The sequence below is a fragment of the Harpia harpyja genome, chromosome 9, assembly GCF_026419915.1.
Source record: "Harpia harpyja isolate bHarHar1 chromosome 9, bHarHar1 primary haplotype, whole genome shotgun sequence".
NCBI classification, from domain to species: Eukaryota; Metazoa; Chordata; class Aves; order Accipitriformes; family Accipitridae; genus Harpia; species Harpia harpyja.
In genome coordinates, this window is record NC_068948.1 from 32,728,901 (window position 1) to 32,755,935 (window position 27,035).

The following is a 27,035-nucleotide window of genomic DNA, read 5'->3' on the forward strand; positions in this document are numbered from 1 at the left end:
GGGAATAACTTTAAACTCAACTGTATGTTATGTGTGATGCCTCTCTTTGAGCTTATGTTGTTTTGTTATGTCTTACTGGAATTCGTTATTGGTATGATTCAGTCCTGGAGTCTCTAATGGCACTACTGTTCTCATAAGTATATCTTCCTAGGAGAAATTCTTGCACGCTCTGAGGCTGTGCATATTTTCTTAAGGTCCATGGTCATGACTGCATTTTTTTAACAGTAACCCACAAATACAACAAGTAGTACATGTAGCAACTTTCCAGCCATTTGTGTTTGTGTTTTAAAATTGTATTGGATGCTTTTGGCAGTAAAGCTAAGACAGAAAAATCCCTCAAACATGAAACTTTAGTATTTCAAGAATTTTGCAGTATGTTCCCTCAGACTGTATGCAATATGATTTTTTTTTTCTTACATGTTTGTGCTGCTACATTGTCCCACACTAAAACTGGGTTTATATACTTAATGAAAAATGATTTAAAAAAGAAAACCAACAAGTAATAAACTGGAAAGCAATTTCAGACAAGCACTCCATTGTTCACAATTAATGGAATTTCATTTATTTTTCAGACACAGATTTTTATACTGCTTTTTTAGCAAACTCTTCTATTAATGCTTGACATTCTTCTCCTTGAAGAGCTTGTCTGTCTTCCTTCAGGAAGAGAACTGTCGATTATTGCATGGTTTCTTGCAGACAAACAATGAAAGTGTTCTGATGAAAATCAAGGCCAAGTAACACAGACTGATAAATTCTACTTTTGATTCTACAACTATGGTGGTTTGTTTTACTATAGTTAGCTAGCAGCAAAATTAAAATCAAATTGTCCACTAAAAGATATTCTTACAAAAAGGGAAGAATCTTAAATCAGAGTATATAATTGGAGATAAAAATAATACTTAGATAACTGTCATTAAAGACATTACTCCATAAAATAAGCCACTTTTATGAAAAGCCCGTTTGTTTGCCTCAATTCTTAAATGTATGTTCTTTTTCTTTTTTTTTTTTTTTTTTTTTTTCCCCTCCTCCCCATCAAAATTTTAAGGTGGAAGGAGATACAGTCACCTTCTCCTTTGAAATGCGGAGTGGTCGTGAGCACAACACTCCAGACAAAGCTATGTGGGGCTTTGCTTGCACTGTTCGAGCACAGGTACTCAAACGTGACAGATTCCATGGGATAGGTTCAGCTTCAATTTATCTTCTGTCTGTTACACATCTCAGCTCAGATAGAAATGTACTTCAAAGTTGGAAGTTAATGTTTGAAATGTAAACCAGTAATAGCTTACTTATTTTGGCAATAAAAAAAATCATGTTTTTACAATGTAAAGGACTTAAGTTTCAGACGTTTGGCTTCCCTAGCTAGAGATACCCTGTGGCATGGTCTGTAGCATGCTTAGGGTTTTATGAAGATAGTTATTACCAAATATGTCTTATCTAGCTCTTGTCATTGGCACTGGACTTGGATGAAGTCACTTGAATATCCCTTGCTGCTTGTAGATCAGGTTTCTTTGGAGAGATGGATATCTTGTAACAACCTGGAAATTGGAGATTTAATGAGGGAATAATGATTCCAGCCTATAAAGAAGAAAGGGGAGGGACACTGGGATCAAACAAAAGGAAACTTGAATCCCACTACCAGGAAGCTAGGACTAGGCCTGTGAGATGACAGATCTGCAGGCCAAAGAATGACTGAACCAAAAATAACTTTACTTTTTTTTTTTTCTTGGTTCAGGAAAGTAATGTTTAAATGCTTTGTTTCTTGTCTTGAGTTGTTCTTATATATTGCTTTTAATTATTAAGCATTTTTTCAGTATACTGTGTGTAAAAGACATATGATTGATAGATAGATATCTGTATCTGTTTTTATATATAAGATTATATATAAAAATACAAAATCTCCTATCTTGAAATATATTGGGGAAGGACTTTATAGCTGATTGATTAGTGCAACTTATCACTATTCCTACTACAGGAGTCTTCAGAGGATGTGTCGGGAGGCTTGCCATTCTTAGTAGACCTGGCACTTGGCCTTTCTGTGTTAGCTTGTTCTATGCTGCGAATATTATACAATGGACCAGAAATTACCAAAGATGAAGAAACCTGTCAAGAGCTCTTAAGATCTAAACTATTACAAAGGTAAAAAAAAAAAAAAATTTTGATCTGAGTTCCCATGCGGGTTTTTTTCTGAGGGAAGGTGACTTTTGTAGTTGTGCTCAAGTCTTGTGTTTTAAGGTGATGATGTGATAATTTTTCCTGCAGAGTTTGTTCAGGAGTTCTGTGTTGCCTAAAACTAAGGGAATATTCTGTAGAATAGAGGTTTTCTTTAGAGTAAGTAGAGGAGGATTGGGCTATGCTTGGTACAAGCCACACTTTATATGTTAATATGTAGTCTGTCTTTGTAACGTGTTGTTGACTAATGTGTCTTTCTGAATGAGGGAGGAGAGGGGAGTTAGGGGGGAAAAAAAAAAAATCCTTTTCATCTGTTTTTATTTATTTTTCCAGGTGCCAGTGGCAGGTGGAAGCTAATGGTGTAATATCTCCAGCCCTTACACCAAGTCCTTCTCCATTGCCTCTTACTATAGATGAAGATAGAGAATTTACATATCCTTCTGATGTTCTAGTGCCTCCCGTTGGACACTATTTTGATCTGCCTAGGATTAGGCTGCCTCCAGGAATCATGATAAAACTCAGGGAAATTTCTGGACGTGCTCGGCCTCAATTTAGACCTAGTATAAAGTAAGTAGTCATTGTTTTGCTCTATTTTTCTAACTTGACTTTTATTGTTTGAAATGTTTGGTGCCAAAGTGAGCTAAAAAAGCAACGGTGAGGATGCAGCGTGCCTGTCATGTACGATGGTATGCGTTTAATATTCTGTAAATACTTGTTTGTGAATGCAGCATCTAGTGAATTATAAATATGAATTGTCAAAGTTTGTCTGTTATTCTTGCTTAATCAGTTTGGCTTTACCTATAACCCTAGGGAAGTGATTCAGCCAGAAGTAATGGAAGAGATGGTAGTTTCATGTGTGATTAAACATTTGAATTTGGTTGATGCGCTCCAGTCCCTCATAAATTTCCAGTATCAGGAAGAACATGCTGAAGAATATGATTTACTTTGTAAAATTATGGGAGAGACCTTTAAGAAGCTAAACGCCATGGAGAGACAATTGCAGGTAAAAATAAAACTATATAAAAAACCAGGCGGCTTTTTTTGAGAATAAATGTGTATTAACAGCATTTTAGAAACATAGAAATATAAAATGTACTCGGATTTCTTCTTTTAAGATCTCTTCCACTCCTTAAGATGAACAACTGCAATAAGTGTTATTTTTGTCTCTATTAGAGTGTGGCTGAGCTGGAGCAGAAATGGCAGAACGAGGTAGATGACGCCACGCATGGGAAGCTGGAGAACAATGTCCCATTCTTTTATGATTATCACTTCAATGAGGTAAGCATTGTGGCTGCTGTGTGTGCTCATGCTTCATGCTGCTCTCTCAATACGTGTTCATCCTTTTCCTTCACTTTGTTTAGAGCAAGATGAAAGAATTGGAACTTCTGTGTTCGATGAAAGAAGTTTCTTTTGATGGAAGTGATCTTGAGAATGTGGTCCTGGCATTAAGGTTAGTAGCGGGCTGTGACGTTTACCATTTAGGCAAGGTACTTAAAAAATAGGCAACTTTAAGCAACTGTGGAATTTCAGTGAGTTCCAAAAGTAGTTATGCAGGGTTAAAGTTGCTTACATACATTAATGCTTATTGAAGTAGGCACTTGAATCTCATTGTACCCTGTGACACCTAATGATGTGAAACAGAAGCTGGCATTAAATGTTTCAAAAACATTTTATGTCTCAATTCCATTAAAGGCGGGTAGACCTATAGAAAGAAAACAATCTTTGGGAGCAGCAACATTCAGATTAACTTCTAACGAGGGATGCAAATACTTTAAAACTTAATTTTCCTGTCTGTCTAGCAATATCTCATTAAATTGTTAGAAACGTTTGTGCTAAATATATTAATATTAGTACCTACAGCTACTAGTACTTACTAACAAATCACTTGTTTATTTCTTTAATTTTTTGTGCTTTCTACTTTGTTGGCATAGAATAGATTGATGCTATATGTCTTCTTTAAAATAACCTTTCTCACAGTAACGCTTTATTTCAGAAGGCATTAAAACATAATTGAGTTTGCTTCTTTTATTTTTCCTTTGTAATCTTAGGGAAAAGTTTTTTCAAGAGGTGAATTCACTGATACAGAAGACCTCTCATCCCCTAGCAAAAACAAAGACATTAGTTAAGAGCTTGATGAACAGAGCAGAGCTGTTATTACATGTCACTATTGCAGCACAGTCTGGTATCACAAGAAGTATATCTGGTACTCCTGCAGAGACTCCAGGTATATATCTCATTACCAGCATTGTACTTTTTTTTTTCTTTTTTTCTAAAGATACGATTTATTCCTTTCCTCTCATTTTCTCTCTTTCACTTAAATTAAAATTAAACTTTTCTTTTTTTTACTTTTTCAAATTAAATAAGTTCTTTTACAGTAAATGAAGTTGATATTTGTTTTCTGATTGCCATAATGATGGTAAATTAAGGTCTGAGTAATAATATCTGGAATTTAAACTTTAGTCTCCTGAATTATTGGGGAAAAAAATGCTTAACCTAATCAAAACAAAACTAACTTGAAACAATACCTGAAAACAGGAAAGTCCTCAGAACTGAATTGCAAGTTCTTGCTTAGACTGTGTTTTCTTCACCCTATGTTGTAGCTTTCACTGGAATGTCCACAGTAATTTTTAAAAAGGTTTATACATAACCTCCTACACCAGGAGTGACATTCTTTCGTATTGTGTAATATTGCAGCCTGTAAATCAGCATCTGAAACAAAAGTGATATCTCACGCAGTGCGTCAGCCCGTCTTCCTTCGCAGTATGTCAGCACCATCTGACTTGGAAATGATTGGTAACGAAGATATCGAGTTCGCTAGATCAAGTCAAAGGTATACAAGGGTTTAATCCACTAAGCTGCTTTGCAACACTGTGGCCTGTGTTCTTAAAATCATCATAAACTTTGCAAGCATAGCATGGTTTTTTTTCATTGGATGAGCTTACTGCTGCCAGATGTAATTATCTGATATTCTCGTAGGCGCCGCCATGTTACCAGCCATAGAAGTAGCTCTTTCACTCTTCTCCAGTCACTGACCATTGAGGATAGCAGAGATAAACCCACGTACAGTGTCTTACTGGGACAACTGTTTGCTTTCATTGGAACAAATCCTGACCAAGCGGTATGTCATTTTAAATGTGCTAAATCGTTATAATTTCAAATTCAAACTTTCGCAAAGAAGGGAGGTGTCTTGCTTGTGTCTCATTAACAGAAACAAACAAACAAAATCTCATAGGTATCCAGCAGCAGTTTTCTGCTGGCTGCTCAGACAAGGTGGCGGCGTGGGAATACAAGGAAGCAAGCCCTAGTGCATATGAGGGAGTTGCTGACGGCAGCTGTTCGGGTTGGTGGTGTGACGCATCTTGTAGGCCCAGTGACCATGGTACTTCAGGGAGGACCAAGGTTTGTTTATTTCTATGAAAAATAATTAAATGTTTCAGTCTCTGTAGAAGGTAGTAAATTGTTTCAGTCTCTGTAGAAGGTAGTAAATTGTTTCAGTCTCTGTAGAAGGTAGTAAATTGTTTTGTGCAAAGAAAAACCATGAGAAGGCAGAAACTTCTAAGAAATGCTTTTATTTGGCAGTAGATGAACTTTCCTTTCATACTGGGATGATGTGTCCACAAAGATGTATATGGGATATCTTACTCTCCTGACTTAATTCTGAATTTGTGTTAATTAGGTATTGGTGGTAGATTTAGCTGATGCTGTCATCTAAATTTGATAAACATTTTGTAGTTATTTTGTTTGTAGTCAAATTTCAATCATGTCTGAGGTAAAACTACTGTACTATCTTGTTTACATATGTTTCATATTAAAACATTAAATGACTTGCAGTTTTGCTTCTAAATCTTCCTCGAGTAATTCTTAATATGTGCTGATTATTTTTTTCTTTTTAAAAGCTATATTTGGAAGTTTGCTTATTTTATTTAACCTAGAAAGCCTACTGTTTCAAATTTCTAACTACCAACAGAATTGAGGAGCTCACGTGTGGTGGGATGGTGGAACAAGTCCAGGAAGCTTTTGGAGAGACTATGACGTCTGTGGTCTCGCTGTGTGCTCGCTACCCCATTGCTTGTGCAAATAGCATTGGCCTCTTATGCACTATACCTTACACAAGGTATGAAACTATTTCTTTCAGAAAGGGAAGGAGGACATCCACAACTGTCCTTATTAGATTTTGCCTCAAGGAGAAGCATTATATAGTACAAATATACTCCCTTTCTTCATAATGAAAAGCATCTGAGAACATCGTCTTAAATTTTCTCAGAATATAGAATTTAATCTGGGAAGGACAAGGGAGAGTCAGAACCATCTTTCTGTGAAGTGGAGTCATTAATTGCTGAGTTAACAGCAAGTTCAGGAGTTTCGTTGTGTCTGTTGTTAGTGACTGAAAAGTTACTGAAGTAAAATCTGAATTTCTCTTCTCATACAGGAGTGAAGAGAAGTGTTTGGTACGTAGTGGCCTGGTACAGCTTATGGACAGGCTTTGCAGTTTAAGCAGCCAGACAGAATCCAGTTCGAATGAAAAACAGACTAAGAAACAGAAGGTGGCCACCATGGCTTGGGCTGCCTTCCAGGTGCTAGCCAATCGGTGTGTTGAATGGGAGAAAGAAGAAGGTAGGGACACTGCCAAATATATATCTACTGCATGCTTTAGAATTGCCCAAGTGCCTGAGAAGTGGTGTAAATGTATTTAAAACAGGGCATTCACTTACCATGACTTCAGCACTGTGTGGGTTCTTTAGAACCCACAAGTGGATACAAAAATAAGTTAATTTCCTTCTTGTTTTTTTTAAATTCTAGGTTTTTTTCCTCCTCATGGGAGTGTTTATGTTGCAGATAATTTCAAGTCTGCCACTTGGTTCTGTCTAGACATAACCAGAGAACATGCAGACCTTGAGTGATCACTTACACATTTCTCCTGTGGTAGGATTCACCCATAACATACATAAACTTACAGACACGTGGCTATTGGCTAATGGGACATAGATGTTGTATCAGGTTTTATTTTTAATTAAAGATACTTTACATATAAAAGTTTTGCTATAGCAAAACAAAAATATTTTTTACTATTTTCAGCTTATAGGTGAGGAATTTGTAGATGTGTACGTTCATTTTTGTTAATTACAATTGTGTATTCTTGCATTACTTTTAAAGGTGGTTCAACAGAAGCTGTTCACTCTGGTCTGGCTCGTCAGGTCTCCAGCCTTCTTACCAACCACCTTGCACGAGCTACAGAGTGTTGTGGTAACCAAGCTGCAGGAAATGATGCGCTTCAAGATGTTCTCAGTCTTCTTAATGACCTGTCAAGGTACTAGGCCATGTCTCTGGAGTATTTTTTCCTATGTATGAAAGCAGGTGGGGGTTCTTTTGGGGATTTTTTTTTTTTTTTAAGTAGTGAAGGTAAGATAACTTTCAAAACCATTCTAAAACTTGATTGTAAACTGACACTTACTCAGTCTTAGTTGTTTAATCAGTGCTATCAGATTATGTAAGAATTGTTGCAGATAAGGTTTTGCCAGACACTGAAATTTTTTTTAATTACATCTTGTAAAAAATAAATTCATTTGTTTTTAATTCCAACAGCATCATCAAAGAATCATTTTTATTTTTTTTTTCAAACAGCAGTTACCTGTTTTTTTTCCCTTTCAGGAGTCACATAGGTAAAGCAATCCTGAGCCAGCCAGCCTGTGTGTCCAAGCTTCTGTCACTTCTCTTGGATCAGCGTCCTTCTCCAAAGTTGGTCCTTATAATCCTCCAGTTGTGTCGTGCTGCACTGCCTCTCATGAGTGTTGAGGACTGTGGAAATGTGGAATTGCCTCCCTGGAGTTACTCGGTACCCTCTCTGAACAGTGAACAAGATGATCCAAGTGACCCAGCCTCCAAGATTGCCTCTCTGCTGTTGGCAAAGCTGGCAGATTATGTAGTACCAGGTACCAGCATCTTTTTTGTGTCATGCTAATTTGAGAAATTGCCAAGCAAGTCATGTTTCTGCAAGGAGCTTTTGTATTGACAGAAGGCTCAAGTAGGAAAAGGTATATGATATGTCAGTGCTGAAAGATAGGATATTTCTGTGAATTTCCATGTGCCTCTTAATTTAACTGTTCTCAAACTAAGATGTGTGTCACAGTCATGTTCTCGATGCATCTCGGGTGTGTTAGCATTAGTTTCAAGGGCAAAAAAGTTTGTCAATGGAGCTCATGGTTGTGTGTTTTTTCTTTGTTTTGGTTTTTTCCTTTCTACTTCAAGGATGTCAGACGGTTCTTTCTCCAACTGCCTCTGAGCCAGATACTACTTTGGCAAAAGCCAGCCCTAAAAATTCCATAAAAGGTGACAAAGATCCTGGAGAAGAAAGCGAGGCAGTGGATGGTAAACTTTCTATTTTTATTCATAAACGGGAAGACCAGTCGTCCCATGAAGTCCTTCAGCCATTACTAAGGTAATCTTAACTCACTGCATTGGAATTAGCAACCAATTTCGCCAATTCCATTTTTCTTCTCTTTTTTTAGTGCTCCAGCTGTAGAAAAATGCATTCTAGACATAATAGTAAATGGGCAAGCAAAATGTCTTCCCAATTTGTTGTGTTTACTGGCAAAATAATAAGATAATGCAAAAACACTTTATAGGGCTGATGCTTAGCATACTGTTACCTGGATAACAATGCGTACCACTGTACTGAATTTGTGGTGAGGCAGCAGCAGAAAGAATCTAAATCCCAGTGCTTCCTGGACTTGCCTGTTTTGTAGAAGACTATTTAGCAATGATGAGAGTAGCAAAGCTGAAACAGAGCAGAGTATACAGAGGTGAGGTATAAAAGGAGGAGGGGTATATGAAGTGTGACATTTTGGTTTTGGCTTGCTTACAAGCCATGTAAGCCACTAGCAAAGGAACATAAAACCATCTTAATCTGTCTGAAAACAATCACATGAAAAATTAGCTACTTAAATGATACTCCATCAGAAAAATTGAACGTTATCTTGTTATGGTATTACAGACTATGTAGGACTAACAATTAGAACTATCAAAGCAAAATGGCTTTAAAAGCATTGCTTTTAATAATGCATACGCTGGATAATAATTTGCTATTACAGCTTCTTTAGTATTCTTAGTACTCACCTGGATTTTGAGATCTCTGAATATCAAACAGCTAATGTTATCACCTCTTGCATTTTGTACTGTTTGTTTCGTCTTCCTCCACTCAAGTTGGTTTTGAACCCATGCCCTAAAAAATTACACTAAAAGGTACAGCTGTTGGGTGTTCTTAGGTGAAAGTTTGACTCGGAGCCCTTAGGCATTTGTGTTCAGTAAAAGCCAATTTCATTATGCTTCTTTTTGAGGGGGGAAGGGTTAAATTGCTATGCAAATAACTACATTCAATAGTATTAAATTCCTTTTGTAAATTATAGTGCAACTGGTTATGTCCTTGAACTATCAAGTGTTTCTATTACTGCTGAGCAATTCAGTTGCAAGGGTTGCTTTCAAATAATTTAAAAGCACGCATAATATATTAAATTGGACTGTATAGTTCAACTATTTTTTCCCCCAATGAAAACAAAGCTAATGTGTTTTGTTTTCACTTTAATAGTAGCTCAGAAGGTCGTCCATTCCGACTAGGAACTGGAGCCAATATGGAGAAAGTGGTGAAAATGGATCGAGACATGACAAAAGTAAGAAAAGGAATAACTAAAGAATTATTCAACATCGTAAAAATTGGTGGCCAGTCAGAATTCTTGTTTTTTACTGATGTTAAATCCCCTTTGTTAAATGTTGTTTAATTTACAGAACTGTTTAGAAGGATAACTTTATATGTAATGTTAGCATTATATAGTTATTGATGTAAATACAGGGGTAAACGATGAAAAAGAATTTCAGCTAATGCTTCCTCCAACAGTTGTAGGTCATGTTTGTCCCTTTAATATTCTGTTTCCTGAAGTATTTTATGCATGTCGATAGTAGAAATTTTAAACCACATATTTCAATTACATGTTCATGTATATTTTCAGACAAGTTTTTGAGTATTTGCACCAGAAATACTCATGTGTGGTTTTTTGACCAGAGAAGAGAAACCATACTGTTAAGCTAAGAATGGAATCCACATTGATCTCTGATCTCTTTGTAGATGAGAAAAAGCAACAGAGAATTTCTCTTATGACTGTGACTAATACATACACAGGAGGATGTTTTGATGTGTTCTCAGTGCTTTTACATATGGAGAGGGAGGAGAGTTAAATCCATCACATAGTGTGGCCAAATAGAGCTAATGTTAGTATTTGTCTTACATGGCAATTTTATTTGCAGAGTGGCTGCTGTGAAGTTATTACAGAAGAAGCTGCTGCAGCTCTTCGAAAGGCGACTAAGTGGGCACAGTCTGGTCTAATAGTTAGTGTTGGGCCACCCATAGAAACTGTCAATCCAGAAACAACTAGTGGGTTGTCCAGTGGGGACAAAAAGAAGACTGCGCAAACATCTATTTGCAGAGAGAGGAATTCTGAGCTTGCCAGGTAGGTCACTTCGATTCTATACTTAGAGTCTAGATTTTGCTTCTCTGTATACCAGTATTTGTAGTTCCCTAGAAATAATGTGGGTGTTCATAAACTTCCCTTTTTTGTGCCGCATATTGTTGTTGACAATTGAAGCTTCTTTTCTTTCTCTTGTTTTGAAATTCATGGGCAAATTGGTTTCTTCTTCTGTATAGGACTGATCCTGTGAGGCCGTTCATTAGTGGTCATGTTGCAAACAGCATGGCAGCAGAGGTGATCGCTTTGCTACATAGCTTGTTGATGGCACCAGAATCAAACGCAGCTCAGATATGGACAACAACTGCTGAAAAAGTAAGCAAACACAAGATTAAGTGTCAGATTCTACACCAAGCATGTGTTAGGTAGTTAAGAGAACTTAATTATTAGCAATTTGCTAAGCTATTTCTTTCTGACTTACTACTTCTAACACTTCAAACCGGGATGTGTAACTTCACAGAAGCAGCCCTTTCTAGTAGATGGTATCTATCTGACGTCTTGGGGTGAAATAAATAACCAAAAAATGTCCAGCATTAGAGAATGTGTTGTCATTCTGTATTTCACCTGTCATTCTTTTCAGTAATTAATAATGCTGTTTGTTTAGGGAGTTATCTTGCCTTTGCCGGGTAGTTATTCTACCTTTGCTATTCAGTCCTCTGCCATGACGTCTGAGGGTCTAAAGTGTTGGCTGGAAAGTATGGCACATTGCTTTTATGTTCCTCTGAATTCTGTAGCACCTAATCTGTTGCCTAGGCTAAATCCTTGAATGAAGACTTTTGCTAAGATATATATATATAACTCAGTGATTCTAAAGTTATTAGGGAATGGAGGTGGCTTTGATGGTGTTCACACTTCAGAGAACTTAGAATATTCTGAGTTATATAATTCTCTTCAAGAACAAAAATAATTCTTCTGAGATTGTGCATGGGCTGAAGGCTTGGGGTGTTGGTTTTTGTTTGAATTGTGCTTTGAAGTCATTCTCTGGTATTTTTGTTTCTGTCTTCAGGTTCTGTCTCGGGCTCTGATGTACATTCCACAACTTGGGAAATATGCAGAGAGTATTTTGGAGAATGGGAGTAGCAGTGGAAGGAAACTTGCTAAACTTCAAAGAATTGCTCGGCAGGCAGTAGCTGCCCTTTGTGCTCTGGGTGGCTTTAAGGAGACGATTAAAATAGGTTCTGAAGTTCAGGTAATTCAGCACTATTCACATTTTATATCTTAAATGAGAATTGGTGCTTTTGACGATGTTTTGCCTGCATTGGCATACTTGTGAAGCAGTGTGCAGATGGCCTGCGATTGTGAAGCAGTTGCAATAACACTTGTGGAGACTGCTGTTGTGTGTTATTCCTGCTCCTAAAGCACCCAGCTCTAATTGTGTGTTGAGTTGGTGTGTGGTGTTAAACACTCAGTGTTTCTTGTTTGTAAAGACTTAAATCTTATGCAGGCCTTCTTTGGTTGTAGGTTTTAGGTAAAGGAATAGCAGGAAGCATTGGAGTTGTGGCATCTATTAATGAACAAGAAGGTATAGCAACGGTCAAATTTCCGCCTACCAGTATAGACAGTAGAAAGACCTCTCAAGCATCAGACACATTAACTATTCCATTATCTAGGCTCTGTGTTCCAAGATCTGAGGTACGGTAGTTTTAAGAATTCAATATTAAGTATAATATCAATTATTTATTTTTTTGTCACAGCATACTGGCAGTTAATCTACAGCATGTAAAAAGTCTATTTCATCTTTGATTAAAGATTATTTGTAAAGTTTGCCTCATTATTTTAAACATATCTTAACAATATCTATATTTAAGTTCTCATTCAAGTAACATGGATATTCATCTTTTGGTGCTTAAAGATGTTCCATTGCATACTGTGTTGTTTCTCTTGGTTTTGTTTCTATTTTTTCTCTTTTTGACTGGTGTTTGGTGCTGGTTTTGTGATAGTACAAAATGAGAATTAACTCCAGGTAATAAAACGCCCTCATTTCTTAGAAACTAACTGCTTGAATTTAACTTTTTACCGTGCCCCCCCACCATCAGGCATTGCCTCTTCATAAACTGTCCATTACTGAGAAGGTAGTACAGGCAGTCCAGTCCATGTTGCTTCCTCAGGAGGGAAGTCTATCTATTCACACCTCACTTCCTGCAACAGGAGATGGCTCAACTCCAGTAATGGCAGTGGTCCGGCTTCTTGCTGAAATAAGAACCAGGTGAGTTGTTGGTTTTTGTGTAGCATGTCAGTCTGTTTTGATGCCGTACACAAATGTTCAAGAAAATTGCTTGGGTTCTTGTTTTCTTCCTCTATGGGTATTGACGTATGACAGCAGGGGACAATGCAAAAATTCTTGTTTGCTTCCTTAAGTACATTTAGTGTCTGGATGTTGTTAACATGAGTATCAAAAATAAAGTGCTCCCTGTAACACTGACAATGCATTGAGCAAATTCTTCCTATAAGTAAGTGTTATGAACCAGGGGAGGGCTGTCATTGTGGAAGTTCCAATGGATAGCTAAGCAACCAGACATAGAAATAGATCAGTCAGCGTGCTGTCTTTTAAATTAGTCTTGAATTCAATTCACGTGAAGACAACTTTGAATTCAGCGTCTACTTTTGTAATACTTGAAACATATTATTTTTCCATTAAGAGCATGCCTGGTGATGGCTCAGCTGTTAGAAGACAGCTCATTCTGTGAAGAATTCATTCAACAGTGTCCAGCTGCTGTAGAAGTTCTTAATTTGGTAGCTCAGGAGTGCAGTCCTGGTAGGTATTCAACATGTTCTTGCAGCTTCATTGTCATATTCGGTTCAGAGACATAACAGCTTTTAAAATAATTTCGGTGGTTTGTCTTCCAGCTACTTAAGAGTTTGATAGCTAGCACAGTACAGCATGTCTTGTCATAGCTGCAGAGCTGTTAATTTAAGAGTAGCTAATAATCAGACTAAATAATTTTAAACATTAGGCATAAATTTTAGGTCAGAACATGGGTATCCTACGCATCACAGAAGATGCAAGTCCTGGGACTAGCTCTCTACTGCTATGCTTCTGAACCCTCTCCACTTTTCTTGCTTCCAGTATAACCAATTCTGTATTCCTTGACATTATCATTTATATGTTTTCTTTTTATGACCTCTTTGCTGTTTTTTTTACAATGCCTTCTTATATTTCTTATGATTGAGCTCTTGATTTCCTTCCCTCTTGTTTAAGGATAAGCAGTGGGCCCAGCAGAAATCTTAGTTCAAGGGCAAGTTTTAGGAACATGTCAGAGCCTTTCATTGGAGGAAAAATGGCTGAAGCAAAGGATGTTAGGGTAGGAACCAAGTGGATTTCAGTATGATCTCCAGTGTAAAAGGGAGCGTACTGATTTTTTGACAGTAGGCATAAATTCTTTTGACTTCCTGCTTTTGCTGGGTCATAAAGTTCATTTAAGTGAGCAAGTTTATATCTTAATTAACATAACAATGTCTTTGCTAACCAAATATAAATTAAACATGAGGAAAACAAATGCTTGTATACATTAGATTTTGTCCTTAATTTTGTTGATTGGGAAAGTGAGACTATTTGATCAGATCTCTGAAAATGCGAATGTCATATTTGTTTCAGTTTACCAGTATTAAGATTGCATTGTTGGATTCAAGTAACTAGATTTGCTTGGAAGCTCATGACTTGGCTTGGTTTGTTGTTGCAGGGGAGAGGCTCCTTGTTGTAGAAATGCAGTGTGAAAGGTTACGAATGTTGTATCGTGACTGTGCTCGACCTCCCCCTCCTCCACTTCAAGCAGACAGAAGACAGGTGAGCACAGAAATGGTGCTGAGTCTTCCGTCCCTTGCAAATGAAGCCAGCCACTGAGTGCAGAGGGTCTGCCTGTGGTGTTGGAGCCAAACTGGTTGGATTCTTATTTAAACATTTCATTTAATGTGAAATTCCGTAATGGGATGTGGTCTGTTGTGATTGCAGTTGTGGTAGTGCATGTGTTGTGTTAAACATGCACTTCATAAATGTGTCATTGGATTTCAGTAGATGACTTCAACTGTCACTGGTAGAATGAAATGCTCTGTTCCTGTTTGTAGCCGAAAGAAATCACTTGGAGCCCGTCAAGAGTGTTTCCCCCTGTGCGAGCATGCATGTTTTCATCGCATCTCACAGCTGTGACCTTTTTGGCTGATCCTAGCGCAGGTGGGGGACTTCCTCGGGGCACATTTATCTATGCCACTTCACCAGTTCCAGTACAGGTAAGAACTCAAACTGTACAACAGTTTGTCATTTAATATTCAATAGTGTGTGAAAAGAAAAAGACAACTTTCTATTTTACCTATATTTTGTAAATAATTTTTAAAAAAATTATTACTATTTTTATTTCTAGGCACCATCATTCTACTGGGAAATTGAAATAGTTTCCTATGGAGATACAGATGATGACACTGGACCAATAGTTTCCTTCGGATTTGCTACAGAAGCAGAAAAACGGGATGGTGCTTGGACAAACCCCGTGGGCACCTGTCTCTTTCACAAGTACGTTGGAGAAGTACATGAAAAATCGTGGTCTTGCTCACTACATTTGTATGCTTCTTAGGGAGGAGTATTGTGAGCGCATTGTAGTAGGCAACACATATGTTTTAATTGAAATGTTAAAATGATGAACTAGAATATCTCCTTATCAAAATAAGGAGAGTTGAGTTGCCTTTTGTCAGTATCACAGCTACCTAGACTCCAGCTGGTAGTGAGTTGTAATCCTTATTTGTTTCAGTGCTCCTCTTAATTTTCTTCTTGTGTTAACTTTGCAGCAATGGGCGAGCAGTGCATTACAATGGCTCCAGCTTGCTACAGTGGAAGAGTGTTAGATTGGATGTGACTCTTTCTCCTGGTATGTAAGAGTACAGCTAACTCGCTTATCTGGTAAATCAGAAAATTGCCTAAATGTAAGGGAAACAGTGGATGAGAAAACAGATTAAATCCATGTTCTTCTTTTGGTGATTGTATTCTTCTACAGGTGATGTAGCAGGAATTGGATGGGAAAGAACAGAAGGAACTCCACCCCCTCCAGGGCAGCCAGCTAAAGGCAGAGTTTATTTTACGTATTGTGGGCAGCGACTTGGGCCATATCTAGAAGATGTGTCTGGTGGAATGTGGCCAGTTGTCCACATTCAGAAAAAGGCAAGTTTTTAACAGAAGTACATTGTTTGGTAGATATTCTTTCAGAAATATTAAAAACATTATATAGAAAGTATTGAGCCTGCTTACCTATCTATAAAAAAAGTAGAGTGATAGGTTTTACCTTTATTGAGTTAGGTTGAGATATTCGATTACCCTTCCCAGGTGCATATATGTTTTTGTCACTATTTTGAACTTTTTCTGCCCATTAAGACATTAATGTGCTTGACGAGATGGCATTATTCTGTAATAGTAGCCCTTCTATTAGTATTCCTTCCCAGCAGTGACCTTGCTTCAAAGTGTACTAAGTATGCTGTTATCTTGAAGCTAGAAAAAAGGCAAGTTGAAAGTTTGTGTTTAGAAGCTTAATACTTTCCCTGCTGCATCCAGTTTTATAGCTAGTGATGCTGGGAAAACCATATGGCATGGAGATGTGATCAGCTTATTCCTCTGGCTGAGTTTTTAAAAAGAGCAAAGAGAAGGATCAAAACAATCCACAACTCATCTTAATGCTTTCATGTGTAACTTCTTTCAGAACACGAAAATCCGTGCTAACTTTGGATCTCGCCAGTTTGCCTATGCTGAAGGACAGGCTCACAGGAATGCTGCTGATCTGTGTATTGACCTAGCTGAAGAAATAAGTGCCAACTTTGAAGCGTTGCCTTTTGCCATGGCTTCTGATAGCGATAACGATGCTGGCACCAGCATAGCTTCTGATCCGGGGACCCATGGACCTCCTTGTAGAATTGCTGCTGTTGCTACAGCTCAACAACGTAAAGTGATGATGAACTTTTTTTTTTAAAATCTCTTTCAGGAGAAATTGCAATCAATTAAATAAGTTTTAAGTACATCCTGGCTGCAGTCCTTAGGTACTGCCTGTTTAGGTAAAGCAGTACAACAAGCATGGTCAAATACATGCTTATTTGCTTTTAGACAAGGCAATTAAAAAAATTTTACTTTTGTCTTTGTTTATATGGATGCACAAATTATTCTCAATGCAACTGCAATGAGAAATTATCTTATTAGGGCTTTGAATACAATAAGATGTTATAGTTGATTGAATCAACCAATTGGTTATGCTATGTCAAAATGCATTACATTTCCACAGACTGATTGGAGATTATGAAATGCAGTATTTTGCAAAAACCTCATGGAATATTTTTGCATGCCTTCTAGTGCATTATGATCTCATTGCTTCCTTGTACATTTTGCAGAGTATGACAGTGACACATCTTGTCACTATAAAATGGAACTAAGCTATGAGAACTTTATCACGTCAGGCCCCGATCCTCATCCGCCTCCTATTGCAGATGATGAAAGTGATGATGACGATGACGATGATATTCCCCGGGTAAGGAACGTGGCAAGCTCTGCCTGCTGTAACTTGTGGTCTAAATACAGATCTTGTAATTCAGATTTTTAAGTTTTGCCACACAAGGGTTTTTCCTGCTTCCTTAAGGACAATATAGCTGCTGTTAACTTTTCTTTCTTCTTGGTGTTCTAAATAACCTTTGTCTTTGTAGGAGGATCACTATGCCCTGTTGGTTAAAGCCTGGGAAACTAAAGTTTTCCCTACAATTCGAAGAAGATTCCGTAATGAAGCTGAGAGGAAGTCTGGGTTGGATCAGATTAAAGGAGCTTTACAGTTAGGTATGGCTATGTTTGTTTCTATGCACGTTGTTTTATATGATGTGCAGTAAGTGTGAAGATAACACCTGTGTTTCTTTTATGTTTTAATGTATTCAGGGCTGGAAAACTTAAATTGAAGAAAAAATAATTCACTTGCTGTTTTCGTCAAGTACTTAGAATTTGGTTTGAGGTCATGATTTTTCTTTAACGCTTTTACTTAAGTTGGACTATTTAGGTAGGGAAAATGGCTTTAGAAATAGTGGCAGAATTTGTTGTGCTGTTGTGATGTGGATGCAGAAATACTTTGGAATAATAGTTTGGGAAGAAATTATCTACATGCATTTTCTGTCTATGACTATATCACAGCAAAACTTTTGAGGAACGCTTTAATAAGGGGGAATTTCTAAATTAATACAGTTCTGGCAAGATGACCCTTTTGTGGGAAAGTCACAGTAAGAGCAAAGTAGGAGTTCTGAGCCCTAATGAGAAGCATACACGTGTCTCTCAGGAAAGCTTCACTCCCTGTCTATCAGTCTGACTGCAAGAATATTTAAGTAATTCAGATAGCTCATCTGCTTATTAACTTCATCTGCGTATGAAGTTAATAAGAACTTACTTCAAGTGGCTGTGGAAAATAACTAGCGCTCCCTTCTGTCTGCCAGGAATGGTTGATATAGCACGACAAACTGTAGAATTCCTCTATGAGGAAAATGGTGGCATCCCGAGAGACCTCTATCTTCCTACTATTGAGGATATCAAAGATGAAGCAAACAAATTTACAATTGACAAAGTACGAAAAGGTAAGGTCAGCAAACAGTATCTTGAGGGGAAAATAAAAGCTAAGGGGCTCTGGTGCTTTGGATCTAGTGCATAAATTGTCAATCTTAGGAAAATGCTGTACCTTAAAAATTGTGTTGTCCCTTTCTGACCAGGTCTTACAGTGGTGACTCGCTCTCCTGACAGTAACAACGTTACCAGCAGTGCTGTTGGAACAGCTTTACCCAAGTTTGCTATTCGTGGGATGCTGAAGACGTTTGGTCTTCATGGTGTTGTTCTAGATGTTGATTCAGTAAGTAAAGATACATTGGGAGGGCTTTTAATGTGTCAGCATCACGTGTCTGTGAGCAAATACAATTAAGTGTACTAAACTGCTTAGACTGCTGTTATGGTGCTCTTTTTGAAGGAAAAAAATATTATCATTACTGTGTTTACTGACAGCATTGGTTTTGGTGTTCCAGGTAAATGAGTTGGTGCAAGTAGAGACATATCTCAGAAGTGAAGGAGTTCTGGTAAGATACTGGTATCCTATTGACATGTTAGAAAGGCCACCTGCTGGTTATAGGAGGACTGCAACAAATGGATTGGTTACCCTGGATAATACCAATATCCAAATTCACAGGTAAAAAAAAGAAATTTAGTTATAAGGCATTTGTATTACCTGACTTGATCTATCACATTTCCTATAGTACAAATATCTACTGCAACCTTCCTTTTAGCAGCAGTAAACTTCTGAATCTTATTGTAGTTATTGGATTAAAGCTGACAAAGATTCATGTTTTAATGGGTAGTGGGGTTTTCATTTTTTTTGTAATAAAGGAAATTGGTTAGAATTGTCTTGTTGGAAGGATTTTACTTAGTCATGTGAAAGTGTTTTTATACATGCTGGTGTAACAGGTACCTTCGCTGAAGCTTAGGTTTCTTGTACCATTGGTCAGTTGCTACCTAAAAGCTCAAGAACTCTTGACTGACTTAGTGGAGAGTTGGCTACTAATTCAGGTGCCTTAATTTGGTACCAGAATTAGATGGGCTGAGTGCTATCTTAAGTGAATAAGAAAGATTTGGGTCTCCCCGAACCTTTTAAATAATTAGGTATATATGTTTGGATTCAGGGCCAGGTTGCTGGATATGGCTTATTTTAAGTGTGGTGAAGAAATTTTGTGTTTTGCTGTTTGTATTTTCTAGAGAGCTTTTGCGAAGTGAAGCTTCTCTGGCCAAGCTATACTGCCGCATGGCTCTCCTCAATATTTTTGCCCCCAAATCTCCACATATGTTTACTCGGCTGTTTCATATTCCTGCTATCCGTGATATCACTCTGGAGCACCTGCAGTTGCTATCCAACCAACTTCTTGCGCCACCTCTTCCTGGTAAACACTAATTTTTATCACAGCTCATTTTTGGTACAAGAGTTTTCTGGGGACAAAAAAAAAATCTAATTAAATTTGGCACTTACTGATTAATTAGTTAATAACGATGTTTTTTGAAAAAATGGCTCGATGGACTCCTGACCTTAGTGATAGGGTACTAAACTGAAATTCTTGCTAATGATCTAATTAAAAGCGTTCAAGAGTTCAGAGTCCCTCCTAAGATTCCATTCAGTGTGCTTCTGTCCCTTTGTCATCAGTGGTCTTCTGTTTATTGGGGGGTGGGGAGAGTATCCATATGAGATGCTTGTAAGGAATTGAGAATGTTTTATAGTTCGAATCCAGGATAGTAAAACTAAATGCCAGTTGGGTCTCGCAGTTTTCAAAATTCAACTCTTCTTCATTTCACAAAGTGGTTTGTCCTTTTCCTACTGGAATCACAGATCTGGTTAGAGAATGTATATGCTGAATCATGGAAAAGAATCTTTGGCTAATTCAAGTGAGTGTTAACAAAGACAATTATCGTGACAAAGCTATTCTGCATGCAAAGAAATGTGTGTAACGTGGCTGGAGCATAAGGAGGAAGTAGGAAGTGCTAAATATAGGCTATTAATAATTGAAAGTAATTATTTACCATTGGAAAGAGTCCTGTTCCCTCCTCCAATTACTTTGAAACTTGGCTACCTCTAACAGATGCCGCATTGTAAAAGATCCTCTTGCAGAGTACAGCACTACTTTGCATGGCTTTGAGAATTTTACAAGCTTTTATTTAGTTTTTCCTCTTTAAAATATGTCTAATTCAAGTCCTGCTAATACATACAGTTTCCAAACTGGCATTTTGGTGAATTGCCCATTCCTTTGTGCACTGCACTTTGTTTTTCTTTGACTTCTCCCATTAGCTCCAGAATGACAGCCATGAGATGTCGGGGCTTGCGACCCACTCGGGGCCACCCAAAAGCTATCTTATTCATAAATGGGGAAAGCTTGAGGACAGATAAAGCTGCTTTCACCTCATCTAGAATGAGTGGGGAAGAGAGCACTTCTGGTCACTTGTTCTCATGGTACTTATGCAGTAAATTGAAATAAGCCTGCTTTCATATGTGGGACAAAATGAGGCAGCTGTGAACCCATAGCTCTGTGTTACGTATGGCAGGCCTCCTTAATGGTTGGCTTAGGGCAGGTGAAGAATACAGCTGGCATTTAGAGGGCCATCCCATCTGCAACCAACCATGTCAGGGGTTCAAGTCTGGTCTTGGGTGGATCCTTTCAGCTGCTGACCTTTAGGGAGAGGTTTGCACTTGCTCAGGAGTGAAAATAGAGGCTTGTAATCTTCCAAGTGTTTTAAAACTTCTCTTTCCACTGTCTGTTTCACAGGCTACGCAAACATGTTGAACTGATCTCCAAATTTGTCACCCCTTTCCTGTTATTACAGATGGAACAATCAGTTCAAGTTCTATTCTTCTGGCCCAGTCCCTGCAACACTGCGTCCATTCCCAGAACTGTGCTGCCACAGACCTCTTCTACCAGGGCAATTCACAAGCCATCAGAGAGTGGCTTACTGTTGCCATTACTCGGACACTGCATCAAGGAGAGGAGAGTCTGTTAGACCTCACTAAACAGATCTGCTCCTTTTTGCAGGTAAAATATTTAGTAATGTTTTATGAGCAGTGTTGTTTTTAAGGCCTGCCTTCTTTCTAATGAGCCCTTGCTTTAAGTGTGTTTCTAACTTCCATAATACTGTCCATCACACTGAATTGTTTCCCTGGATGGATTGTATTCCTATTCTGATCATAGTGGGCATGCTGAAAACACAAGCGGTAGCAATACCCTGGATCATATTAAAATGGAGTGGCCTCACACTATGTCATTATTTACAATGCTATGTTTTATTTGAAAAAAGAGGAGGGAGGTGGTTTGCTGCAGCTGCTGCTTGGGAGCTTTCATTATCAAATGTTATGTTACAGATGGCACCAGAACAGTTTCCTGCTGAAGAATTCCCAATTTCAGAATCCAAAGTCAATATGGATGTTAATTTTCCTGGGGCTGCATTTGTAATTGTGTCCTGTAAGGAAAGTCAGTCTGGATTCCGCAAAGAGTAAGTAATTGAGTGGCCAAGAGTGGCAAGGATTAAAGATGTGCCTCTGAGCCTCTGTGGACCCTGAGTATGTAGGTGCTAATTTTTTTTAGATTTTTCTCTTCTCAGAGACTCATTTTCTGGGTGGTGGGATAAATACCACAGAGTGTTTACTCTTTCTGTGACTGGGTTGGGATTTTTAGTAGCTACTTAGTCTAACTGACCTGTTCTTGCTCTCTTCTCAGCTCATCCCTGTATAAAGCTCCTTGGGCTCGAGTGCTTGTCTACGGGCTTGGGCATAAAGTTAAAAGGAATGGTCAGTTAAACCTAATTGAAGCAGTGTGCTATCCTCGAGATGCTTCTCCAACCAACACAGGCCTAACACCTCCCCCAACGACCAATCAATACCCTTCAGTGATCACCCCTACAGACAAGGTCCACATAAAACTAGGTAAAAAAAAAAAGAAAAAAGAGAAATTAAAAAAACCCTTTTGAACTGTATTCTCAGAAGCGAGACAAGCATCATCATTGCCTCTGTGTAGGAGCTTCCTATATTGTCACCAGTCCTACCATTGGTTAGGACAGTATTTTTGTACAAGGTATTAAGAAATGTGTCCTAGCAGAAATATGCAATCATTCTTAACCAAGAAAGCATGGTTTTATAAACATTGGAAGCCATCTGACTCTGATTTTGTTAGTTCTGTTAAACCTGTCAGGATCTGTGGGTTTTTTTCTGATTTTTGTCTTCCATGAGCTCACAAAGCAGTGTTTTTGAATATTTCTGCAGCATTCGGGTTGGTGCTATTGCTGTTTGAGATGCTGTTTTGCAGATGGAGATTATAATTTTTTTTTTTTTTTGCTTTTCTCGGTGATTTATAGGGCCCTTTAATACGCAGAGTAATATATATATATGCAGTATAGTAGTACACAGGTCATCCTAGCTTTTCAAGCAAGAGCAATCATTAAAATTTTTTGTCTCTTCCTTAGGCTGGAAGGGTAAAATGTGATTTATTTAGAGAAGTGAAGGTGACTGGGCTGCAGTAAGCTCTTAAAACTTTTGTTTGGAGGTCCTTAAGTTCTTTTGCTGAACTACAGCATCTCTGATGTTTTTATCAGTACTGATCACACACATCATACTACAAAGAAATGGTTTAGTAAAAGTCCTATATTATTTAGATATGAAATAGAACTGGTTTTAGCCTGTACATGTCATGTAAACAAAATGTTATCTATATTTTTAGAATTATAGATTATATCAACAGCTCACTATAGATAAACATTCCTGTTTGTTTATTACAAGGTACTTAATAGAGAAAATTCTCACTTAGTATGAATTTAGCCTCAGAAAAATCCTAGAAGATATGGTACTACTTTTACTTTACAAACGCCTAGAGTCATGATAAGTATTTTCTTTGACCTTTTTGTTCAGGAGTATCTCCTCCTCCTGGAGCTGTGTTGGTCTTGCATTCTCTTCCTCTTGAATTCCCCCTGGCAATGGCATTCGCAGAACAGCTGTTAACTTGGAAATTAGAAGATGGGGATGGAAAATCAGAAGACGAACTGGATACTATTCCTGCTTCAGTTCTCTTGCAAGTAGTGGAATTTTTAGGTGAGAATGCAGTATTTACTTACTAATGGGCACCAGCAATGTGCTGGCTCAGACGGAGAGTTTAGGAAAAATAAGAAAAATTACAGTCACAAAGTATTTCTGAGCTCTTCCATTATATAGAAATTTTCTTCAAACTCCAGAAACTTTCTGTTGGTATGCACTCCTTGGAATAGCCTTCCTGTCTTTCTTACTGCTGACATACAGCTATTGAAAGGACCTTTTCTTGTGCTTTTTTTAATGTTACTGTTGCAACTCATGTGATAAAGTTACTAACAGTGAAATACTGCTGACTCCCATGTCTTGCCTTCCACACACAGGGAACTTTCTCTGGACAACTGACATGGCAGCATGTGTGAAGGAATTAATATTTCATCTCTTGGCCGAGTTGCTTCGCAAAATTCACAATCTGGAGCAGAAAAAAAGTCCAGCAGGATTGTCATCTTCTATTGCCCTTCAGCTAAATCCCTGTCTAGCTATGCTTATGGCCCTGCAGTCAGAACTTCACAAGTTGTATGATGAAGAAACACAAAACTGGGTGTCTGGAAATGCGTGTGGTGGTTCTGGTGTTGGAGGGGCTGACCAAGGAAGATTTTCAACATACTTTCATGCTCTGATGGAAGTCTGCCTTGCTGTAGCGGAAGTAACCTTACCTATCAATATGAGTGTAACAGCTAATGTGATGTCTTCAACAAGTGCCCCAAATCTTAGTGACTCTTCATCCTCATCTTCATCTTCTCCAGGACAGACACCACAGAGTCCAAGCTTGCTGTCAAAGAGGAAAAAAGTCAAAATGAAGCGGGAAAAGACATCATCTTCAGGCAAACGGTCTTCATCCAGAGCAGCTGAAACAGATGCTGCAATCCTCAGTATAGGAGGAAGCAAGCCTGAGGATATGTTGTGGTTTCATAGAGCACTGACTCTGCTTATAATTCTCAGACACCTAACTAAAAAGGATCCGCAAGGATTGGGTGTGACAAATGACGCTGTAGCAGATGCGTGTCAAGCACTAGTAGGTCCCACAGCTCATAGCCGCTTGCTTGTCATTTCTGGAATACCAACCCACTTGGAGGAGAGTACCGTCAGAAGTGCAATCAGAAAGGCATGTAATGCACATGGTGGAGTCTTCAAAGATGAGATCTACATTCCTTTGCAGGAAGAGGATCCCAAAAAAATCAAGGATAAAGCAGAAGGAGGAGAATGCAGAACTGAACTGGAAAAACCAACTGTTTCAAGTAGTGCAGACAGTTTGGATATCAGCAGCTCTAGCAGTGTCACACCTGCCATGAGTGTTAGCGCTTCAGCGTCTACAAGCCAGGCTTCCCTCTGCAGCTCGCAGGGTATATCTCGGACCGTTAGTGATATCTCAGTTGACCAGTTTCAAGCTGGACTGGAATTGGCCATCCCACCAGGGTTGCTAGAACCACATGTTGTTTCCAGCCAGGAGAGTCTGGATCTTTCACACTGCAGTACTGGAAGCCTTGGCAGCCTTGGCAGCCTCGGGGAACCACTTGACAATGTGGAAACAGCGTCTGTGTCTGATGTTGGATCAATGTACACAGTAACATCTCTGGACAACCAGCCGCTTCTGTCGCGGCCAATCAAAGGTTTTGCAGTAGTGGAGGTAATAGCCTTCAATCAGGAGAGGGTGCCTTTTGGGTCAGTTTTTTCTGGAAGAATGAGATCTGCTCTAGTAACTTTATTTTAACCTCTGGCTTTGAGAAATACTGTATTTCTTGTGGTTTGTGTGTAATGCCATGATCTGACTGTTAAGGGAAAAGTGTGCTGTATGTTTTCTTCTATAAAAATTCTTCTGCTTGACTGAGGCCACAACTGGAATGATGGAGAGTGAAAGGTACTGTTAGCAAGGTGTAGCTCAGCATAGGTCATGGGTGTAGAATAAATGTATGTCAATGTGCGCACAAGACTAAGGAGCCTAGGAGTTCTCAGTTTGGACACAATAGCTGAGGAACACAGAACTTTATCCTCCATTGACTTTCTCTGTACCATTCACAGTCTTAGAAGCATTCACTGTCTCTCAAAGGACAGAGGGGACCTAGTAGTGGAGTTAAAAAGTAGCAACATTAAAACAGAAGGAAGAACTCTTGCACATTCCAAGTTGTAGAGCTCATTGCCACATGGGGTTTCAGAAGCCAAGAGTATAAATGAATTGCTAATGGATCACGTTCATGGAGGATGTGCAAATTGGTAACTATTAAGCACAGCAGTCAATGCAGCCTTCAACTGAGGAAATCTTTAAACTGCTGATTTCTGGAGGCTGAGAGAGTATGTAAGGGAAAAGATCTATTCATTTCCTCTTTCATGTAACTTTCTTCAAAGATTTGCTACTGGCCACTACTGGAGATAAATTGAGAGAGAGATGGCCCTTTGGTTTGACCCGCAAGGCAATTATTTAATGTTTAATGACTACATTTTCACATATTTTAAACCATCTACAGATTCCTCTATAAAATTACTTTAGAAGAGATGATAAATTTTGTTGATGTCTGGTTCCAAATTAATTTTTAGAAGCATTGTGGGTGGTTGTCATTGATGCCAGGTCACTCCAGGTTTTCAGCTATGCACAAGAACCCTTCCTCTCTGTTTTTACAATAACTGCATGCTGCAGATTTATCAGAAGCTTGCAAAAGCACAGCCGTTTCTGATAGCTTGTGAATGTAGAGAGACATTTTTGCATACTATGGGATTGTATCAGTTTCCCTTGTAGAAGAAAATCAGCTTATTCAGAGAGAAAATCTTCAGTTGCTATTCTTAAGCTATTAATTGACATGAAGACACCAGAGTTGAAATAAACCATAAAGTGCGTACAGAAAGCCGTCAGTGTATTCACATGGAAACCTACTCCAAGTCTGTAGCTGATCTGATAATGATACATGGTGGTTATTCTTGGAATCAAAGGAAGTTATTGTTCCTGCTCCCAGTTGGTGCAGCTGAGACTTCAAAGCCTGTGCTAATTTAGATATATTTTTTCTAAATGGAGAATTGAAGCAAGGACAGCAGAGTCGCAAATAATGACAAGTTACCTACCTGAAACTTGGAACTTCTTATCTGATATTTCTAAGGGCTGTCTCCAGACTAAGAAATGGAATAGCTGGTTCAAAGCTGTGCCTGATTAACTTGCAGCATGGTGATTTCAGTGGCCAGATGTTCTTAGAAAGGATGTTTTCTAGGCTGAACCTGAACTCTGGTATCAAATTATTGATGTAGAAGAATGTTACAAGAGATGGAATAGTGATTATCTACATGGGGCGGGGAGAAAGCATATGACCCAAATTCATATAAATGTAAGTTAATTTGTTTTGTCAGAATTCCTGTTAACTAGTTTCATTATTTGTACAGATAAGGTCAAGAGCTAAAATAGAGAAAATCCGAGCCAGTCTATTTAACAGTAGTGATCTCATTGGTTTGTCAAGTCTGGATGGTGAAGATGAACTGATGGAAATGTCAACTGAAGAGATTTTAACCGTTTCTACCGTAAATCAGAGTTTATTTGACACACAAGGGAGCCCAGCACTAGAAGATTATTTCAATGATAAGTCAATAAAAGGTATGTGGTTTTCATATTGGCAAATACCTCACTTGTATTGTGCATTTTTTTGGGACATACAGGGGTCAGATTCTCCTTGTTGGTGTAAATTCAGTATGACTCACTAATTCATGGGTGACAATGAGGGGTAGCTAGGAAGTAATTCCAAAGCCAGTTTCCTCCCTCTCATCAGTTGGCAAGCAGCTATTTGCA

General features: G+C 38.3%; 1 protein-coding gene across 4 annotated transcripts in view; it reads left to right on the forward strand.

Annotated features, from left to right (window-relative positions):
- HECTD4 (HECT domain E3 ubiquitin protein ligase 4) overlaps positions 1-27,035 on the forward strand; it is a 78,498-nt gene that overhangs the window by 36,976 nt on the left and 14,487 nt on the right. For all 4 annotated transcript variants that reach the window (XM_052796720.1, XM_052796722.1, XM_052796721.1 and 1 more), the window contains exons 23-62: positions 1,046-1,150; positions 1,973-2,136; positions 2,503-2,736; positions 2,980-3,172; positions 3,343-3,447; positions 3,531-3,619; positions 4,218-4,393; positions 4,864-4,999; positions 5,146-5,287; positions 5,402-5,568; positions 6,137-6,283; positions 6,599-6,783; positions 7,324-7,477; positions 7,819-8,099; positions 8,416-8,605; positions 9,752-9,833; positions 10,465-10,667; positions 10,862-10,997; positions 11,689-11,871; positions 12,144-12,314; positions 12,719-12,888; positions 13,322-13,437; positions 14,363-14,466; positions 14,745-14,906; positions 15,038-15,186; positions 15,459-15,538; positions 15,665-15,828; positions 16,361-16,598; positions 17,040-17,176; positions 17,349-17,475; positions 18,117-18,254; positions 18,387-18,523; positions 18,693-18,853; positions 19,417-19,598; positions 21,028-21,233; positions 21,560-21,690; positions 21,915-22,120; positions 23,099-23,278; positions 23,596-24,899; positions 26,636-26,843. In XM_052796720.1, coding sequence (XP_052652680.1) covers positions 1,046-1,150; positions 1,973-2,136; positions 2,503-2,736; positions 2,980-3,172; positions 3,343-3,447; positions 3,531-3,619; positions 4,218-4,393; positions 4,864-4,999; positions 5,146-5,287; positions 5,402-5,568; positions 6,137-6,283; positions 6,599-6,783; positions 7,324-7,477; positions 7,819-8,099; positions 8,416-8,605; positions 9,752-9,833; positions 10,465-10,667; positions 10,862-10,997; positions 11,689-11,871; positions 12,144-12,314; positions 12,719-12,888; positions 13,322-13,437; positions 14,363-14,466; positions 14,745-14,906; positions 15,038-15,186; positions 15,459-15,538; positions 15,665-15,828; positions 16,361-16,598; positions 17,040-17,176; positions 17,349-17,475; positions 18,117-18,254; positions 18,387-18,523; positions 18,693-18,853; positions 19,417-19,598; positions 21,028-21,233; positions 21,560-21,690; positions 21,915-22,120; positions 23,099-23,278; positions 23,596-24,899; positions 26,636-26,843 — 7,543 coding nt within the window. The remainder of the gene's footprint in view (positions 1-1,045; positions 1,151-1,972; positions 2,137-2,502; positions 2,737-2,979; positions 3,173-3,342; positions 3,448-3,530; positions 3,620-4,217; positions 4,394-4,863; positions 5,000-5,145; positions 5,288-5,401; positions 5,569-6,136; positions 6,284-6,598; positions 6,784-7,323; positions 7,478-7,818; positions 8,100-8,415; positions 8,606-9,751; positions 9,834-10,464; positions 10,668-10,861; positions 10,998-11,688; positions 11,872-12,143; positions 12,315-12,718; positions 12,889-13,321; positions 13,438-14,362; positions 14,467-14,744; positions 14,907-15,037; positions 15,187-15,458; positions 15,539-15,664; positions 15,829-16,360; positions 16,599-17,039; positions 17,177-17,348; positions 17,476-18,116; positions 18,255-18,386; positions 18,524-18,692; positions 18,854-19,416; positions 19,599-21,027; positions 21,234-21,559; positions 21,691-21,914; positions 22,121-23,098; positions 23,279-23,595; positions 24,900-26,635; positions 26,844-27,035) is intronic.